A 20751-nucleotide genomic window follows, 5' to 3' on the forward strand; every position below is an offset into this window, starting at 1 on the left:
TACAAACTTTTTCTTGAAATTCCTAGAAAATGCTCCTCTAGTCTAATTTTTTGAGTTCTCCAGATTAAATCCAATTTCAGCGATTAGTAGGTACCAATAAGTATAGGTCCTGTTCCTCTTGCATTCTCTGGTGACAACATCCAAGTTATATGGAGTTAATTTAAAGTTTTCACCCCTGAAAATTTTCACAAACTCTCGTTACTTCTGGTAAACCATTTGGAATGAATTGGAAGAACTTGATTCATTATTTACACTTACGTCATGTGGAGAAATGATGGGTATGTTAGTTAAAACGCATATTTTGGAGAATACGGTGCAACTTCTTAGAAGAATTTCAAAACATTATAGCACTGGAAATGTATTTATTTTTCACACTCATTGTTGAATTCCTGTAAACGGCGACCTGATGTAAGACAACAAAATTCGATAAAATTTATTAGTTTGTGTGTTTGAAATTCGTGTTCCCTGCTTATATCTAAAGCGTCTATAGTACTAGCGCACCTCGAACCGTAACCTTCCTAACCCCTTCCTAAGAAGCCATGTACACCTTTCTAGCAAGCCTTAAATAATAAACCTAAAAGTCTAGAACAAAGATCCTAACCACAAAGGGTATTCCCAGTCCATGGACATCCCAAAGATGCTATCTAAAATAAAATGCTTCTTTCCTATTAGACACCCCTATCTTGCACATTCTCATTTTTTTCTAGACCTGATCTGTTAACCCATCTATCGACAATACCTCCAACGTAAGCTCATTTAGTTGCGACCTCTAACCCTACATTATTTTGTTTATACCAATAATAACGACACTTACCTTCCAAATAACTTTGACTTGTACACAAAACTTGTGGAGACAATTTGTGAATAATTGAGCACTTGCTGCTTATCGGGATCACTGAAATAAAGTATATAAAAAATACACGATGCAGGTAAAGATAGTTAGTGTAAATTACACGCTTTTACAATACATAATATTACTTTTGAGTAAGATCTAGAAACATTCGAAAGAAATTCGCTTATTTCTGAACAGAATTGAATAGATATAAATAGCTGAGTTATTTTAAAGTCAAGATACTGAGAGAATTGTGACAATTCTTAACATCTTTTTTTTTCTTTAGCTTTTAAAACAGGTTACAATATTTGCATAAACGCCTCAATACAAATCGATATAATTTTTTAGGAAAAAATAATAAAATTGCTTAAATACTAACCTAACACTTTTTATACTATAACGTATATTCTAGATAAAATTCATAAATTTTAAGCTAATTCCCTTAAGTGTAAAAAATAGGCTAAAAAATTATATTTGAGATCACGGTAGATAGTATCAAACCGACTTAATAAGATGGTCTTGTTTTTCATGAATTTTACTCGACGGTAAATTGCAAATAATGCTTGTCTGTGTGACACCGTTGGCACGGCTGCCTTGTTTCTGCAACAACGACAGGCACTCCCTGAATCCCAACAAAAATTCCTCAGCATTTTCGATATTAAACACCATCGGTGGCTTTAGTTTAATAACGTTATCATTGGGTCCATCTGAACTCACAAGAATCTTGTGGACATCCTTCATTCGATTTACTACCCAATGAGCCTCCTCAGTAGCTGGTTGACGTTTATCGCCACCCTTTACCAATTCTATGCCCAAAAACAGACCACTGCCTCGAACATCTCCAACACAATCGAATTCGTAAATCATATCCGTGCATTCCTTCAGGAGATAATTACCAACCTTCAGGGCATTCTCCTGCAAATGTTCATCTTCAATCACTTGCATCACTGCATTGGCAATAGCACAGGAGACTGGGTTTCCTCCATAAGTGTTGAAGTACGAAACCCCAGTGGCGGCAAAGCTCTCAGCAATTTCAGGTGTGGTAACAACAGCACCAACTGGATGTCCGTTGCCCATAGGCTTGGCTACTGTAACAATATCTGGAACAACTCCCAACATATCGAAAGCCCAATAATGGCTTCCTACACGACCGAATCCAACTTGTACTTCGTCAGCAATACAAACTCCTCCAGCCTTTCTGACTTCATCATAGACCGTCTGGAGATAACCATCGGGTGGAATAATCTGACCACCACAGCTCTGTAGACTCTCTGCAATAAAAGCAGAAACTCCTTTTCCTTGTTCGCGAAGTTTTTGAATGATATCGGTCACTTCTTGGGCGTATAGTTTTCCCAGATCTTGGCCTTTAGTGTTGAACTTGTTGTACTTGCCGCGGTAAACATCCGGTGGTGCAGCCTGAAATAAAGGTGGAAATTATATCCTTACTCCTTTGGCAGGAGGATTAATAAACTTACCACATGCACATGATCCGGCTTTGGTTCACCTCCTGGTTGATTGAATTTGTAGGGAGAAATATCCATAACGGACGACAAATGACCATGGTACGCGCTGAAAAGAAAGTAATTTGTTTTAAATTTGAAATATGATATATGCTACATATCGTAGACAATTTAAAATTAAATCATATAAACTTTCAGGAGGTTTTCAACCTTTCCGATTTCCTGTAGAGATAGCTAGCAAAAACTCGGAAACTCGAAAAGGGCTATCACTAACGCTTTCAAAGAAAGGGATGCAACCAAGATAACTCAGGATATTTTAAATTACTAAGTCTCTGAAAACTGGGTAAGAACCCACCATTGTCTTATGCTTATATAATTGGATATACTGTTTCTTATGGTTCCTGACACTCCCCACTAGTTTCCTCTTGCGAAATCCTCCTCAGAATCGAGCTTTGATTTTTGTGGCACCAGTCATAGATTGTGAAGAATCAAGATCCAACCAAATTTTCATAAAAAATGCAGCAAGGGGGAATTAATGAATGCATGGAGGGAATTCCTCTGGGCCCAGAAATTTTTCGAGAGTTGAAATGGTCATTTCAAGGAAAAAATGGCCTGCATAATTTTACCCCTAAGTCCATATTATTTTCGCCCTGAGCCTCGTCTTCCGGTGTTTTCATACCTTTGGCTCGTAGATCAAAGTTACTATGAGGAGCAAAGAACCAAAATTAAGTAGAAAAGAACAATTAAACTGAAGCTCCAACCCCATGACCACCAGCTTTTCGGAGTGGGCAAGGAGGTTCCCAGTTTTCGAAACCCCCCGACTGATGAGCCTCGCTGATAGTCTGGAGAAATAAGTGTTCAAGAGAAGTATGTCTTTTCCGGGAATACCACTTTCAGGAGCAAAGAAACAAGCCTTATGGGGAAGCCCCTCTTTGGTCACCTTGGGTAGGCAATAACCCCAACTAGACTGGAAAAAAGAAAGTATGTCCTGAATTAATCGTTGTCTCCAGAAGTGTGACATGTGACATTTGCGAACATTCTTCGAGGGGTTAAATCGGATTTGGAACTGATTAACTTCAAAGAAAACGTGAATCGAATCAGGCACTCAAGGCAAGAAAATTGATGTAGGCACTTAAACTGAAAAATGGAGACAAGAGGTTGTCTTGAAAGTAGCGTTTTGACATGAATGCTGCAACATTAGCTTTGCCAATGAACCGGAAAGAAGTTGAACTCACGCGAGAAGCAGGTAGCTCGCAAGGTAGTCATACAAACCGGAATGCTCTAAAAAACTTTGAGACAAATTTGAATTTCTTCCAAACATAGTCAAAGCTGTTATGCAAAAATTGAATGCCCTTCTTAATATAGTAATGGTACTTCTCTCCCTGTATGCGGAATTTATGGCGATAAAAAATTTTCAGGTTTAAATATTACTATCAAGACGAAACCTGATAAGTTAATTTTGCATGTTTAAAATCGACTTGGTAAAAGGAACTGTTTTTTGCCGAAAGTGATTAAAGAGCCGGAAGAGACAGCATCATCACCAGGAACTCCATATACTTGTGTCACTAGTTATTTGTCTAAGTTAATCCAGAGTTACCTCTCCGGAAACAACCTTTGGTTAGAGAGCGATAAGAAATGTATGTATATCCTCACCTTAGTGTTCCTAGGGGGCTCTATGGTGAGCCCTCTTCTGTGGGACATACCGTAAAAGAATTCTTGTTTTTCCCTTGCCGAAAGGGTCCACAGTAGCAATCAATTACGAATGAAACATCCTGAAGTTGTTGTGGTGTACACCAACAAAACTCTCAACTATATAAAAACGTAGCTGAGTGCAGTGAAACAAAAAACCGCGGCAGTCTTACAGTGGATTAAATTTCATCCATTTATATGGAGAGAAGCTTAATTTATCACCTTTCGTTTTTGTTTTGGATAACTTAAGTGAATTCGTTTACGCACTGAATGTTGAACTCCCGCAATGATAAGCCGTCGGATTGCCAACTAAACCGATTGACACGTTACTTCGGGCTAGGCCTTCCAATCTCCTCGGTCCTAGGCGGCCTTGAATTCAAAGAAATCCTTTTACCAACAGGAAGAAAAACAGAGCTCTCTTGTGAGTACGTAAATTTCCTAACTAATCCCTTCCCATCTTATAGAAGAGATAGGACGTGATCGACGTCGTCCACCACCGCATAACAGAACACACAATCAAAGAAATGTGCTTTAACAACCTTGTGCGGGTAAGACTGGAAACCTCCACGCTCGCTTAAAAACTAAGTCAAGACATATGTATCACCGTACTTCGACTTAAGCAAGGACCCAAACTGCCAATGATCCGCGTGGTACATTTGTCTCTTGACCCACTTTGTCAAAGGACTATCACTCATTTAGTGCATGTTGCCATTTTTTATGAGCACGCATCACCCTTGATTGTCCTTTATGCGTGTAAGTGGTTTTGCCATTTGCTATGGCTCTATAATCAACATAGGATGCAGTGTCGGGATGATTACTTCATTTTTTCTTCAACACAAAGCCGAAACCATGATCAGTCATCCATCAGCGACGGGTAACGCTTCAATGGCCTTTGCACCCTTTCAAAAGTGCGTCCAGCAACCAGTGGTGCAACATCATCTGCAGATGCAACCTCTTCTAGCATATTAAGCCTTAGTAGACTATCCCCTTGCTACTCCCAACGTGATCTCCATTTTCCTATGGAATAAGCGGCCTTTTACCCTAGATATCCGCAGAAGATAGCCCGGCCTAGCATATCTATCCATCTTACGAATTTAAAGGCGTTTCTGGCATCAAGCATTACGAGGTGGAATCAAGATCGACGACTATGCAGCTCAGCTCACCTCACGACATTCAAAACCTCCATGACAACAGCCACAATCGATCATCCTGCTCTAAAAATGAACTATTTTGAGGATAAGTCCCCGATAACACCTACCGCTTCGGCGCTCTACTGCAACCTCTGTCACTAAGTAACACTAAACATTTTTGTTTAGAATTGAGAGAGCCCTGATTCCGCCTTCCACTTGATGGCCGACTGGATCATTTAGGGAGAGACCGCATCTCACTTTTCTGGTCCATGAGCTTTACTGACGCCTACGGTTTCGCCCAGGGCTGAGGCAACTCATAAAACACTGCCTCTGCCCTGGGTGCAGCGTGACCGATGTGGTTCATTCCCTCATTTCGATCTGAAAACCAGGCATCAGTACGAATTATATCCATAGAAAAAACAGCCTAATATTTCTGGTCTAAGCCGGCCGAAGCTGAAATAATTTTTGTTTGAAATTGCCCTAAACGAAACCGTAGTCGTCTGTAAAATACTAAAAATGTGTTGCACATCTTCAGGATAAACACACAGACAGTATGGCTTCTTGCCCGAATGATCCTAATGGACGGACGAATGAAGGCCACTATCTGTATGAGGAAAAGACAATGGGTCCACCGACAAAAAGTTCAATATATTAAAGGATGATACGAAATAAGTGGCTTAAAAAGTGGCAGTAACGATATAAGAATAACTATCTGTAAAAGGTCCTTTAGACCAAAACGCCGATTCCCCGCATTGAGCGAGGATTTAGCGATGACACAGCGAAACAAACTATTCACCTGACATTTCAAGTGAAGTTTGATGATTTCCCCTATTGCCTTGTTATAAAGAAGAACAGGTTATGCGATGCAATAAAGGTGATGCTATAGTCAGAACGGAAACAGTGGTCTTTAGAACACATCCTCTCTCACAAGGTAACTTTTTGCATTAGGAAAAAGAAAAAGGAAAAGATAGTGTTGGTTTTAGTAGATGCGACGACGAAAAGGCTATAGACATCTGAACCAGTCAAAAGTTTAGAGAATTCCTGGAATCATTTCTAGAAAAATGGAATGGCATTCCGCTCGTGCCTTCCCCAAGCTGCATAGGGCTTCCCTTTATGTCATCGGTGATGGAAGCTACCCGGTTGTTAGCTTCTACCTGTCGATGGCATACCTGGTAGGTCGTTACCAGAACCAATAAAAATCAGTTTGTGCGAAATCAATCATCATCTGGAAGTCCAATTTTCAGATTTTCGCTCTGACAGTAGAGGATACCAGGAGTCAAGGCGAGAGCTCATTAAGCTTATCCTTAACTATTTTTTATCCAGACAAGTAATTACCCAAACACAGGATTTTAGACTAGTTCATGGATAAATTATTAATAAAAACACACTTAATGATCGAATTGATACTTACTGGTCTAAAGTGATGACATCCTTTTGCTTCGTATGAGTCTTAGCCAATCTCAGTGCCAAATCATTAGCCTCCGAACCAGAATTAACTAAGAAACACACCGACAAATTCCCGGGCATTTTATCAGCCAAAGTCTGCGCACACCGTACCAATTCATCGTGCAGAAATCTATTGTTGGTTGAAAGGGTGGCCATTTGCTCGGCGCCGGCTTGAACAACTCTGGGATGACAATGACCCACTAGAAAAGAAAGAAAATCAAATGCTATTATGATTGGTACTTCATTGGAAAATAATCAATTGCAACATTGTAAAAGCCTCTTCCTATCAACTAACCCCTAACTATACTATAACAATTCATGTGTTAAGCAAGTGCCCTCAATTGCAAATATCAAGCTCTATTTAGAATTCTTTTGAAGAACTTCTGTAAATAGACCGATAGCAAACAAGTACCCCAAAGGAAAAATTGCACAATTAATAGTTAATTGTTTACTCACAAGCAAGTGTATAAATATAGCAATAAACATTCCTCAAGACGCTATTGTTTCAATTTGCTGATTATACTTTATTTCCTATAGAGAAATGCAATCATATATTGTCATGGGGAGTTTTCCATAGAGATAAAGCCAAATGAGGAACACTGGAAACGTTTTAATCGCCTGGTCGCCCGTCTCGAACGAAATCTCGTGCTGATACGTGCATGTGACCCACATACTATTTGCTGATGAAACGCTCTACCCATCGTAAATAGACACTTGTATGAACAGATTTTCAGAAATTCAGTGCCTAATTCAAAAACATGCGATAACGAAATCAGGGACAATGTACTTGAGCAAATCACAGCCTCTTCTGAAAATAGACTTGAAAAACAACCCTTATCGTGCAAGTAACGAGTATTACCAGTAACCAACCTATAAATCATCGAAATGTTTCTACAAGGTCTTCCGCACGAAAGGTTGCTCCAATTATAAGTCTCGTTGCCGCAATTATGCATTCATTCAAAATAAACGTGCTCCCCAGACCGCAAAGGCAAATATGTAGTTTACAACGAAACACAAATGGGGCCCCGTCAGCAAACACTATACTTTTGAAAACAAGTCGTCCAATATTACTATGGGCGTGTTTGAAAAACATCTTTTCCGGCAAAAAAAGTCAGCTGATAACAAGTTGCTGGTTCATATTCATGCATTGATTAGTCGTTATCTTCTGCACGTTTGGACCCGCACATGGAATTCACGTGATGGAAAGACGCCAGGCCAGGGCGACTAGTGCTAGCTCAGCATGTCAGGAAAACATACATAGTCATGCCTCCAGCAGAAGCAAGAATCGTGACTGGTTATTATGATGTACGATAAGCGTCATCCGCCAAGACGTCTTCAGTAAGACAATAACAGCCCTGATAAGACGCCATTCAGAAGAGTCATCACTCTGGAAAAGGTCATTCCTTCCCCATACCAGGCCTAGGAAAATTTTCCAAAGTGCCTGATCAAAAGTAAAATGACCCACTTCGATATGGGTTCAGCGATAACACGCCTCATTTCCTATTTAAATAGCGTCTCTGCTGGCTTATCTCAGACATATGTCTTAAAATAATTCCACTGATCACGGTAGCCATTATTTGAGTACAAAAGCGTATTTTATTAATAATGCAATCAAAAATAGAACGGTCGTACGCAAGGCAAACGTACTTGAAATCTGTGAAATGTTCAGATGATGCTAACAAGATTAGCCGAGTCACTCCGGTTGGCACTCTGAGTAATGCTGGCAACATAAGATGAGATGGCAATTTTCATATGGATGATCCAGGGAGTGTGCATATTGCGAAAGGCTTGTTTTGACGTAAGCCCCTGGTTTGAATTGAGCCAAGGCGCTAAATTGAAGTGTAAACTGGCGATCACGTGTCCCGTGCACGCATCGTACAAATGGCTTTGCCTGATATCATTTTATAAGGCCGTTAATTACGAGAGGAAATTCATACTTATGGAGGCTTAGAAAATGCTATCAAACACTCATAAGATCTGATTGTGATATGCACGATTGCTACACTATCGAGCGCGAAGGTTATGATACGTTGCGCTTGCTATTGTTCTTTTAATTGGAGGTGACAATTGTCGTCCGTAGTTGGTAACAAGAATTACCGATTTCAGCATTAGTAATCAAACGCTATCTATGATGAAGTGGCATAAAATATTAGAAAATCAACTTGAAGTCACTAAATGTTCAGATAAATAAGCACAAGGTAACAATGATTTATAGATACTGAGATTGACGTACTGTACTTTTGTTGTTAGCAACCTTTAATTATTCATGAAAGAAGACATCGCTTCTATAGTGTCAATAGTGCACAAAAATGTCGAGTTGATAAGTCGATACTTATAGAAATTCCATAGAATTGAAAATGTTTCCCTACGTTCAGTTTCCTTGGAACCTTAAGACTCCTAAGGTGCTATCTCGTCTTGTTCCTACGACCAGTGAAATGGCCAATAGAAGAAAAGCGACATTCCCTTATTTGATGTAACATTAGTTGGGAATGACGCCCGGGTTTCAAATTTCCACCAACTGCTGAAAGACACAGGCTTTTCAGGTTTTCAGGTCTAGGTCTCTAACATCATTTAAAATAAAGGACATGGTTTTTTAAGGATTGAGAGGGTTTTGAGTCCCCATCCAAACTTGATGACGGAGCAGACCAACTTTTTCTCATTTTTTTTGTTTTTGGTGCACGGACCCCTGAGGGTTTCATTCTTGCCCTATGGGATGAAACCATTAGCCTTTTTATGGGTGCATAACGCAAAAAGATGGAACCGAGTACCAAAAAGAATGAGAAAGTATCTCCCGAACCCACGAAGTCCACCGTCAAGTGATTGGAGACTTAGGACTCCTTCAATCTTAAAATAGACAAAAAATTACTTCAGCCAACCTTAGGTCTGAACAAGGCAGTTATCAAATTGATTATAATTAGCTTAGGCAGAGAAATGATCAGCAGATTTTTCGACACACTAGAAAAGTTAAATTTGACAAAATATGTCTTGTTAAATATAAATCAAAATTTGTGGATAATTCAATGGGTTTTATAGGAACAGTTGTCCTGCACACTACTTGGAGAGCTAGAAATGGCATCCTTGAAGAAAATCCGGGCCCAAGATGAAAACAATACCTCATCTTTTTTCATTAGAATTTTTATTCCGCGCCCTCGAGAAAGTTTCGGTGAAAGTCAATTCCCTCACAACCCCCCCGCTCCCAGGCCCTCTTGCTGACCTGGTTCTAACTCAGAAGAGATTCTCAACTTGCCTTCCAGAGGAGACTAACCCATCACAAAGTTTTCAGAAAATATCACAAGAGTGTCTATTCACTACAAATTCTGGTCATACCTCAAATAGCACTCACAAAGAAATGGCGTGATGTCATAAGAGTTCAAATCTACCCACAGAGAAGACCCGGAAGTCACTCTCTATTTCCCCCTTGAAGGCAACTTGTTTGATTCGAATAGAGGTAAACATCTGAATTCACCCCTGAAGAAGCCGTCTACAAACTTTTCACCGTACCACGCTCCCATTCCCTTCTGTTAATCACAAAGAAATGGCCTGATATCACAAGAGTACATAAGAAAACAGCCAGAAACTTATTCGTCCCAAATAGAGGGAAACCTTTTTTCCTGGCGAGCTTCGGAACCCACACTGCGAAACCACTCAAAAACGGAGCATCTACACCCGAAAAAGCCATTTACAACGTTATTACCGAACTATACTCCCCCCTTTTTTTCCTATTAATCACAAAGAAATAGACTTATATCATAAGGATGTAAATCTATGCCTCACATAGAGCAATTAGCTGCCACGATAGCTCAGAAAACACCAAGGAGGTAATCTGCTGCATAACCATCCAAAAACCGGGAATGCACGTCTAAAAACAAATCACCTAAAAAACTCCTATCGAACTTCACTCCCATTTTCCCGTGTTCACAAAATGTGAGCTGTAACGCCCTTAAATAACAACTCTTTGTTGGGCATAGGAATGAAAAAGGAAAGCCAAATATAAAAACCATCCAAGGTGATGATGCAGTAATTAGGATAGTCAGTTTCTGCGTCACGGTGAGCAAGCAAGCAAGCAAACATCAGGTGACTTCAATGCTACAATAACTGGCTACATAGTCCCTGCAGAAGATCTAATTGTAAGGCAAGTAACTAGTATAGAATAAAGTGATGATGTGGTTAAAGAAAAACCCTTTTTCAAAGAAATTTGCTACTCTCTCGAACATCTCCCATAAAAAGGCCAAATAACCCAGCTCAAGCACGACAATCTCTCCAAAACAGAAACCAATTCAACCACAATGGAGAAGTTGACCACGCGCTCATCCTATAGTTGAAAGATTGAAGCCGCACAGGCCTCAATCCACTACTCCAAACAAAAGAATCAAGTAACCCAGGCGATACCCAGATTTGCCTAATATTCCAGTCGAAAGTCCTGACATTCAGAAGGATCTAAGCCCAATACATATTTGAATAAAATCAGAGAGAAACTAAGAGGGGAATCCAAAATGCAAATCGTAAGATCGCTCAATATTGACGACAGCAAAGGAGGCACTTCCTACACTAGCATTCTACGAAGGATCAAAGCAGGCTCTTCTCTGAAAAAAGCACAGTGGTAATCTGATGTGAAATAGGTAGTAAGCAAATACTGTCCGCATAAGGTGCCTACTAGTCGCTGCCAGATACAAGCATCTAGTTAAAACTGGGGGGTTAAGTTGGGAGGAAATATAGCAATTTTTAGAGATCGTCCTAGAGTAAATCATCAAGATAACGAGAAGACGGGATAGGACGCTGACAACGCATCGTATTTTCAGTGGGTAAAAGTAACATTGGATAGGTACTGCTGCACAAGGAAATATACCTTTGCAGAAGTGGTTGAAGTGAATCATCTTCAGCCCATGACAAAAGGCTATATGATAACTAAGATATGAACTGAAAATCATCTGATCAAAGACTATAATGAGGACCCTCATGCTTTCCATCCAACAAAGTCAGAATCGCGATTATAATCATATAACTAGTAGAACCAAATGTCCAGTCTTCAAGATAATATCCGAGTAACTAGATAGTCTAGGACTTCCTATCACAAACAGCTTACAAAAAGAAAAGTAGTCACAGTCCACCCAACAAACACATCGGGCATGTGGTAATTCTATATAACGAAATCCGGATCATTTATACGCGGAACCAGTCAGGATTTCAGAATCAGGCCACCCCGAGCATGCAGTAAAGCAATATTATTGACGCAGCATGCATTATTGCAAGGATGAATCCGGTAGGTATTCTGGTCGATAAAGCGCATCAATAAAAAATACGAAAAAATCGTAGCAAACGAGAATAGCACAGAAACAGGGAAAGAATGAATTAGGGACATAAAGGCTTAACCCAAAAAAATGTGAACTATACAAAATTATAGTCCTGTATGGGCCGTATGGAGACTATCTGCGAGTTAAAAAAGGGAACTGACGCGAGAAGTTCCCTGATCTATTAGGAGTTTATTCCTCGGCTGAGCATGGAATACTCTTACGTAAAACAATATGATAAGCAACATTCAGCAAAAATCCACTCATTCATGAAGCAAGTTTCAACCAACATTGATTCACACCCAGGATCTTTGAAATTAAAATCTTTTCAGGGTCTAGTTGTTGGTGGCCTTTCGCAAAAATTTAAGCCTGAAGTAGAAAATAGACTGATTGGCAAAGAAGAACTGATTGGATCCATTCCCTTTTGTAGGAACATACTTGCATAAAGTTGTAAAAATCTAACTACAAAGCCCTTTCCTAAAGTTTGTGGGGTCAACAATGGCATTAGAAAATAATACCTGCTAAAATTGTAAAATTAAGACAACCAAATATGAATAGTTATTCTTTCATAATCCATGTTTCACAGGACTTCAATTTTTTGAGAGCGTCTAACATTATATATAAAATCACCCATCTTATCTTATTTTCGATATTCACGAAATATTTTTCATATATTCCTTTACCAAAATAATGTAAACGTCTCGACCATTCTAACTAGAGATGCATGGAAAATCACCTTAGTAGGTGGTGTCGTATCAAATCTCTTTGAGCAAAGTAATATCTCATTACCCTAATCGTAAATGCGATGCTAAATCACCAACATTACATATTACAGTCGTAACATCGGCACACATTAGAAAATATTACTTATTACTTATTAGAAGAGTAATATCATCATCACTTCTATACCGTGGTGATGTAATGCTGCAACGTTAAGCGAGTTGTGATTTTTGGTGATATTCGGATCATGTTCGGTGATGTTAATGTAATATTACACTCTAAAGTGATATCACATTTGTAACAACATACATCACCTACCCATCTCTAATCGTAACATCAGGGTTAGATATTTGGTAATCTGCATCTCCTCCCTCTAAATTCAGCGAAAAATCAGAGCATTCACTGGCCGCGTAAGATATTCTCTGCAATTTCTTGACTATTTTTCGAAGCGTTGTCAAGTAAGTTGGATGTGGCATATATGAAGCTGCCCCACAGGCACCATATTTCGATATTCTGTTATCCTATTTATCATTATAAGTTCCTATGTCGGTTTAGGAGTCCAATTGAGGATCTCATATTAAAGTAAGAGTAGTGAAAAACACAAGTACCCATTTAAGCACTCATGGTACAACGAAAGCTTTCATGTGGGCTTAGAAACCGTTTCTGAAAAACTCCGCGGCACCTATCTATCTATCAATGACTGGTATTAGATACATCAGCAATCTTACAGTTTTCTATAATTACTTCAGAATTATGGAGTGACTTTAAATATGAAACGTGATGTTAATAATAATAATAAAACGAACACATGCCACATTTTATGATACGATGGTATTATATTGTTACGAAAGACCAATCTAAAGTAAAAAATCTTATTTCGAATGCAAGCATCACTATCTAATTAAAATTCTGATATAAGCAATAATTATTTATTAGATTTATTAACAGCGAAGGGCTCATTCGCGTCTTTAAGCGGAAATGAAGTATCATTGATTATCAAGCAAATGCTATTCATAATTCACGATCAATTCACGTGGTTAAATGAAGAAAGGCAAACTCATTTTCTATTATCAAACTATAACGAATACTAAAAAGTTTTTTATTTCAACAAACGATAACGATTCAAAATCAAACAATTAAATTCAAAACTACGGCGTAAAATTGATTAAGCATATAATATTGTAATGGAAAGTTATCAAGTGGCGTCTTAATTCAAACAATCAATTAACTTTCGACTTTTTTAGGGTCAATCAAAATCATTCATACATTCAAAGTTCATCATATCCGTGTTACTCAAAAAGTGCCTTAATCGGACTTTTTTCCTGGCATAAAGTCTGATATTGTTTTTATTTTTTTAAATAATATTCCAATTAATCCTAAGTGACTGGAAGCAAGACATGAGCTAGCCATAAATTACGTGATAAAAATTCAAAGTGTAATCTGAACAAGGGTAAATTCTAATTTTCCACAACGCATTCACGAAAAATTGCCCCCATGTGACTGATGTTTTAAAACACTGTCGCCGCAATAATTACACTTATCAGGGTTTTTGTAGATTTTGTAATTGGATTATGTCTGGCTCGTGTCAAAATCATGTTAGGGCATGGTTTTATCACAAATGTCTCTGAATAATTGCAATGAGTCTGTTGAAAACGCTAAAAATGAGGAAAAAACTGAGACAGATCCTCCAGACAAATTTCAAGTGGATGAGTGTCATGTGACTTCGTTTGCGATCTACATATGTTATTTTAAAATAGAAATAAGATTCATCGGTCACCGGGAGAAAGTGATGATAATGAATTTATGGTACGCATAGGTGATTTTTTTTTGTGAATTTTTAAATAAGTTGTGACTGGGAATATTAGAATGTTGATGTAATGAAGCTTAGAAACATTTTTAATCTAATTTTTGCGATGATCTTTCATATTTTCCAACTAAAAATTCCATCTTTGAGAATTAGAAGCAAACCATTTTTTTAAAAGTGTCTTAGTTTGCTACTAACGTATTTCGGGAACCAGTTGTTTTCATCATCATATGATGGAGCAAACAACATGTTCGTGAAATACATTGTTTGTTTCTATGTAACCATGCCCATCTATTTTCATTTTAAATGAAACTTTGGACCATTGCGTAACAAGAGAACTTCTTTTGGTAGATAGCTTCTAACAGGTTGCTAGGCGACGCCGTTAGTCCCTCGATGTTTTTCATTTCAGTTAGTCCAGTACTTCGTTAGTACAGATAATTCGGTAACAGAAAAAGAGAATTGAAACAATTCGGCTCTTCTCCCGAAAAAATAACCCCAGCGAATCGATAACTTCACTATAAGATACCATTACCCCAATGATATTTTTGACATTTTCCTGGTCTTGTTCATCAATAGAAGCCATCCACCTCCCTTATTTCACTGTATAACTAAATGGCTCCCAATAGAAAATGGTATTTGCAACTACTGTACTTATAAAGTACGATTATTAAGTTAAATAAATAATCAAAACTGAGCCCTGATTTAAACTATAATATTTAATTGATATTTTTCATTTGCCTATTATAATTTTAAATAAATTCCTCCTTACCATGGGCTACATTATTGATGCAATCCAAATATCTGGTACCAGTCTCATCAAACATATATTGACCTTGTCCTCGGACTATTTTCAAAGGATCCGATTTATAAAAAAGTTGACATGATTTCCTGAAAAATTAAAGAAATATTTCTTTGTTAATTATTGACAAATACAATTTTTTTTATGAATATTCTCATATTACTAAGAATAAATATAATATTGACTAAATTTTAAAACAGGTTTCTTTAAAATTGTTATTTTAAAACTACACCCGCAGAGTAGCTTTTCCCTTCTTAATGATCGGAGCCTCTGTTTATAAATTGCTTTAAGGATTTCTATAGGGTTCAGACATGCAAGGCTCATTTAGGCATTGCATAACAAAGCATCCCCCGCATATTTTCGGTACAGAGAAAAGCACTTCTGAAGGAACTGCTCTTTATATTCTCATGTACTAAGCTAGTAAGCCAAAAAAAGAGGGGTATGTAGACCCAAAGAAATAAAAGAGAATTTTTTTCCATTAGTCCGGTCCATCATCAAATCGATGCAGACTCAGGACTCTCCCAATATTTAACCAAAAAACAATGAAAAACAATATAAAGCCGTTTGATGAAAAGCTTCATCAAATATATTTTATTTCAAATCTTCCACAAACGAAATTAAAGCCTCGAATCAGTAGAACGAGCAAACTAAATTAAAATTTGGGGATTACTTTTGAAAAATGGACCACCATCATATTCCAATTAAGATAAAGTAGCTAAGTTTCTCTCAATGAAACATTCTGAAGTGAGCCACCATGAGCCAATTTAATTTTTGAGCGGCTCTAAGGTGGGCCAAAATATCACGACTAAAGAAAAAAATCGAACAGGTACTCTGGATGGAGAAAATGAAAATGGCTTGCTCAAAATTGACACCAATTTGACTAATAAAATAGACGACTCTGAGTACTATCAATTTACAAAAAAGTATGGTTGAACTACCTAGAAAGGACTGAGGTTTTACTGAAACAGGCAGAAAGGGCAACACAAATTCTTCCTTTCTCATACAAAAAAACAAATAATGCAAACTAAGTAGAGAAAATTCTCTGTGCGCTGACCAATGGAGAGAGGAAGTAGATGAATGAGAGTACCAAAGACAACACTTCGAACTTTTTCAATAAAAAAGTATTCTGAGATTTTTTTTTCAGTATTCCTCCTCGTGGTGAACTTTGAAAAGGAGGCCACCCATCATCATTTTCAATTGTGGCGGGATGCACGTTCGGATTTCCCTCAAAACAAGTGATCATGAATTTCGCTCTTTTTCCTTGAATTCTCAATATTAACAGAGATAAGAATTAAGTTTTCCAAAATATACCTTCATTTTGTACACTGTTTTCCACGTTTTTTTTTCGTCAAAACTAATGGTCACGATTTTAGCTCCTTTTCCCTTTAGTTTTACATGGATACCAGAATTTAAAGTTTTCCAAAAGTTTCTTCTATTTTGCGGCCGCTTTACCGTCTTTCAGACGTCCAAACCCCAAACCGTTCTCCGGGCTTTTGCTCCTCAAAGCTATCACTCATTATCTTTGAATAATTGAAATTCGGGAAATTCGGTTTTTTAATGCCCTACAATAGCCAACAACAGTGAAGGTAGCGTTAAAGTAAGTCATCACAATATTTTAGGAGGGGGAGTTACAAGAAAAAGAAGATGAGGCAGACCCTGCCTGAGATGGAATGATAGCGTAGGTCAGGACACCAAACAGCTTTTAAGGATATCGAATTGGTGGACCTCGGCGCAAAACCGGGTTGTCTGGAGTTTCTTACTAAGACAGGCCTAGACCGGATACCGGTTGTTGCGCCGTTGATGACGATCATGAAGTTACAAGGGCTCTCGCTCTTCGATCAATTCAAATGAATTTCAAATTAAGGAATTCAATATATGTACACATATGGTGAATTTGGGTGCCAAATAAAAGGGACCACTTCTTGTAAACTTCGAGTTAAAAAAATCAATAGATGTGACACCTACAAGATGAGCTTGGATCTCAGAATGATACTACGACCGCTACGCTATTTTCTATTCATCCAATAAACTGTGCTCAACTGAAGCCCGCCGAGACATCGTTAAAAATCAGTTTTCGTAACCGATTTCCAACAAAGCTTACTATCTATTACCAACTTCAGTGCTTCAAGTGGCCCCTGAATGAGTTGAAAATCGAGAAAAATTCTAAATATTGAATACTCTCCTGGAGTGTATTCACTGAACCCAAGGAAGGACTACATCTCTGAAAACCAAAAACGTATCTGAAGTTGATTGCGTCCTTCGTCTAAAGTCCTATAAAATTTATCATCCATGCACACCTGCCTTATGCAAAGTCAACTCGGAAAGGCCGAAGCGGCTTTTCTTGACTTTTGCTGCCCCAATTATACCTCAAGAAGAAAATAAAATTTCACTATGAGTTTGACTTTGACGTAGTGTGAAGGAAACTCCAGAGCGAATGGAAGAGATATTAAATCCCTGAACACTCGATAAAGCTGGAGCACCGTGAATGAAAGACATAATAAATACTGCCAACCAATACCTAACTAACAGTTTTCAACATAAATCAGCTTCTTCCAGCCTTCGAAGGGATCCTTTCTATAAACGACGCCCAATGTGGGTCAATTCTCCCTTCGCCTTTTCTCTTTGGAATTCATAAGTTTTCTTGAAGCCATTCCTCATTTTTTCATCTCTAGCAACGAAGAAGGTGTATCTCAAGTACAGAAACGTTCTCCCCAATAAAGTAAGGAAAACTTCCTGAGCAATGGTCGTAACCGCCATGGTCCTCAGAATTGGAACCCCGCCTCTCATCTTATGATCCCAAGACAAATCTTACAAAAGGAATCATTAAACTTAAAGATGAAGAAGAAAGAAGGATTAAGGTTTGATTCCATATCAAACACTGTAGATGTAACACGGCCTTCCCTTAAAACTACTGGAACAGAAATCAAATCCCCAGGTTCAGGCATTTGATTTAAATTTTTCAGAACTAGTTCAGCTCAGGCTTAACTCTAAGATCCCATGTTGAGTACCATTTGAAATCAACCCCATACACGATGAAATACTACTAGAGAGTGATTCAATTTCAAATCGTTGAAGGGCAAGACCAGCTAATATGTCAACCCAATATATATCGATTATATTGAAATCAATTAACACAGACATTCCAAAATTTATGAGTTAGGTTCATTGAAACAATATTTCCTTTCCAAACTCTGGCCATCATCCTATCAACGTGATAAGATGATTGTAAAGTTCCTTGAAACTGAGGTCATGCATGATCCAATTAATTTAATTGACAAGGAAACACACGGTACAAAGAGGTAATATGTTATCTTATCTAATACACTTAAAATACGAGACATCTTGAAGTTAACGAATTGTACTTGATCCCAGATTACTTGACAAGCCAATTGTGCAATAAAATTTGATATGCACATGAAATCGGAAGCATTCAATTGACTCTCGTCTGTGACGCAGATATGTATACTCGTATTTAATTTTTCAGCAAACAGCAATTGGGGTTCAATTGCACGTACAGGGCTGCAGGCTGATAAGATGTACTGAGTTCATGGGGTATGCACATCAAGTCCCAGGCCTTGTGCAATCCAAATTTCATTAGATCAGCTGAATGAAGGGAAAACCTTACATCTGATCACAAATCAAAATTATCTCTGCATCGGTATTTTTCCAACGTGCTCCAGACAACAATGGAAAATCCCTCGTGGTAAATATCACTCAAAATTGCCATCCAAAAGACGTCCTTTCTTATTTTCATTTTCGCAATTTACAATTAACGCAAATGTCTCCAATGACACCTCACTTCCTTGATGAGACGCACTTGGGATATGAGCCAAAAATCATTTGTCTCTAAGCAATATACGGAAAATTACTTGTTAAAGTCCAAGAAAAGTGCTTGCGTAGATAAATAATAATTCAAGGTATTTTTATGGCAATGCAGAAAATGCAATTGCAGAAAATCTGGTGCATGTTACTATCACGTGAGTAGCAATTCTCGCAAGAACATTGCTTCAATGTTTTATGTTGCTAGGCAATAAGCGAGGGTTTTGCTAAATAAACAAATTATGTATAAGTGGAATCAAGTGGCAAACAATCAACCAGTCGTGGTTATTTTCCAGACAACACTTTATGATATTAGCGTGAATATGATACGCTGATTAACCCCATGGATGTAATTCAGTTCATAACAACAGACAAACCACAATCTTGATACAGTTTTCAGATAGATAATTTCATTTTCTTTGTTGAAACTAACAAGTTGTTCTCAAAAAAGTCTAACAATCCTCATTTTCGGTAAATTTGTTTTTGAGGCATTACAAAGAATGTATCGAAAACTAGCCAAAATCCTTGCTACAGTAAATAATTCTCAGTGAAAGTCAGCATCTAAAGGAAAATACATCTTGAACATATCTGAACACAAAAAAGGAGACAGTCTGACTGCACTTGGCAACAACGATCTTCTGCCGTTGTAGCTTTAATTCATATAAACTTCTTTCAACGCAAGCCAACAAGTAATCGGCTTCCTGGCACTCATCACAAATTCGTCACAGATCACACTTTTGGCAAAATTCCCATAAACTATTGACGTACCATCAATTATCGACTTGATGGCCAAGGACAAGACCCCCAAGCCAAGGTCGACTAGATACATATAAAAAGGACGCCCTCACAATAAACTCAAAAAGAGTCCTTTACAAGAAAATATCCTTCAAGTACTTACCCAACATGTCGATTCCTCAGTTTGATTGTCTCCACCTTACTCATCTGCTCCTTGATGTCGATAGTCTCAGCAAACGGCATCTTGTCTATTTTCAGTTTTTAACAACGATTTATAGCTCTTCCGGAATGTTATTGTAAAACTTTACGAAACCTCAAGACTTTTCCGATTGAACAAAAATAAAAACAATCAAAAATTCGCGGGAGCAATGACACGCAGATTTCAAGAAAAATTACTAACAATCTCAAAAATAACTAAGGAAAATCACTCTAAAGATATCACTCAGAGCTAGAAGTAGCTCGGATTGATGCACAACGTCGTCTGACAACGAGCTCCACGACGCTTTCCCTATTTATCTGTGAGCTTGGCACCCACACATAGGCACGTACACGTGAGTATGAATGAAAATCTTTTTTCCCCCCCGAGTTTAGCGATATGTGTCGATGAAAAGCATGCCGCCCCGAACCCTGATAACAGAAAGCTTCTTTCGTAAACAAAAGCGGCGACTGAGTGCGGAAAATTGTAGCAAGCATGTGCTTGGAAAATGCTTACAAGGCTTTTCACCCCTTGCAAGTTTATCATATCTTTCAGAAGAGGATCCTTTCACCCCTTCACCGAGTCTAGTGAAATCATTCCTTGAAAATGTGTCGGCAAATGGATTTCCAGGAAATGGATGTTTACCTGTTCATGCTCATTCCAAAATCTAAGATGACTCAGCTTAGAGCAAAGTACTGGAGTTCAAAAATAGAATGACTATGGAAATTTTTATCTTTATTTCGAAATACGGTATCTATGTTGTTGCTATCGAATCTGATTCACTTGGAAATTTGACCTACCTCAACAAGATGGATATATGATATACGATTTGT

At 38.0% G+C, this 20751-nt stretch overlaps 1 protein-coding gene across 1 annotated transcript; it reads right to left on the reverse strand.

The window, feature by feature from the left end:
* Positions 1–924: 924 nt before the first annotated feature.
* Positions 925–20202, reverse strand: LOC119657200 (alanine--glyoxylate aminotransferase 2-like). The gene is made up of 5 exons (XM_038064006.1): positions 19886–20202; positions 15139–15257; positions 6523–6757; positions 2308–2401; positions 925–2248 (listed from the first exon to the last, which is right to left on the reverse strand). The coding sequence occupies exons 1-5, from the start codon at positions 19963–19965 to the stop codon at positions 1328–1330; spliced, it is 1449 nt and encodes a 482-aa protein (XP_037919934.1). The 5' UTR covers positions 19966–20202; the 3' UTR covers positions 925–1327.
* Between the last annotated feature and the right edge of the window lie 549 nt (positions 20203–20751).

This window comes from Hermetia illucens, chromosome 5 (genome assembly GCF_905115235.1).
Source record: "Hermetia illucens chromosome 5, iHerIll2.2.curated.20191125, whole genome shotgun sequence".
Taxonomy (NCBI): Eukaryota; Metazoa; Arthropoda; class Insecta; order Diptera; family Stratiomyidae; genus Hermetia; species Hermetia illucens.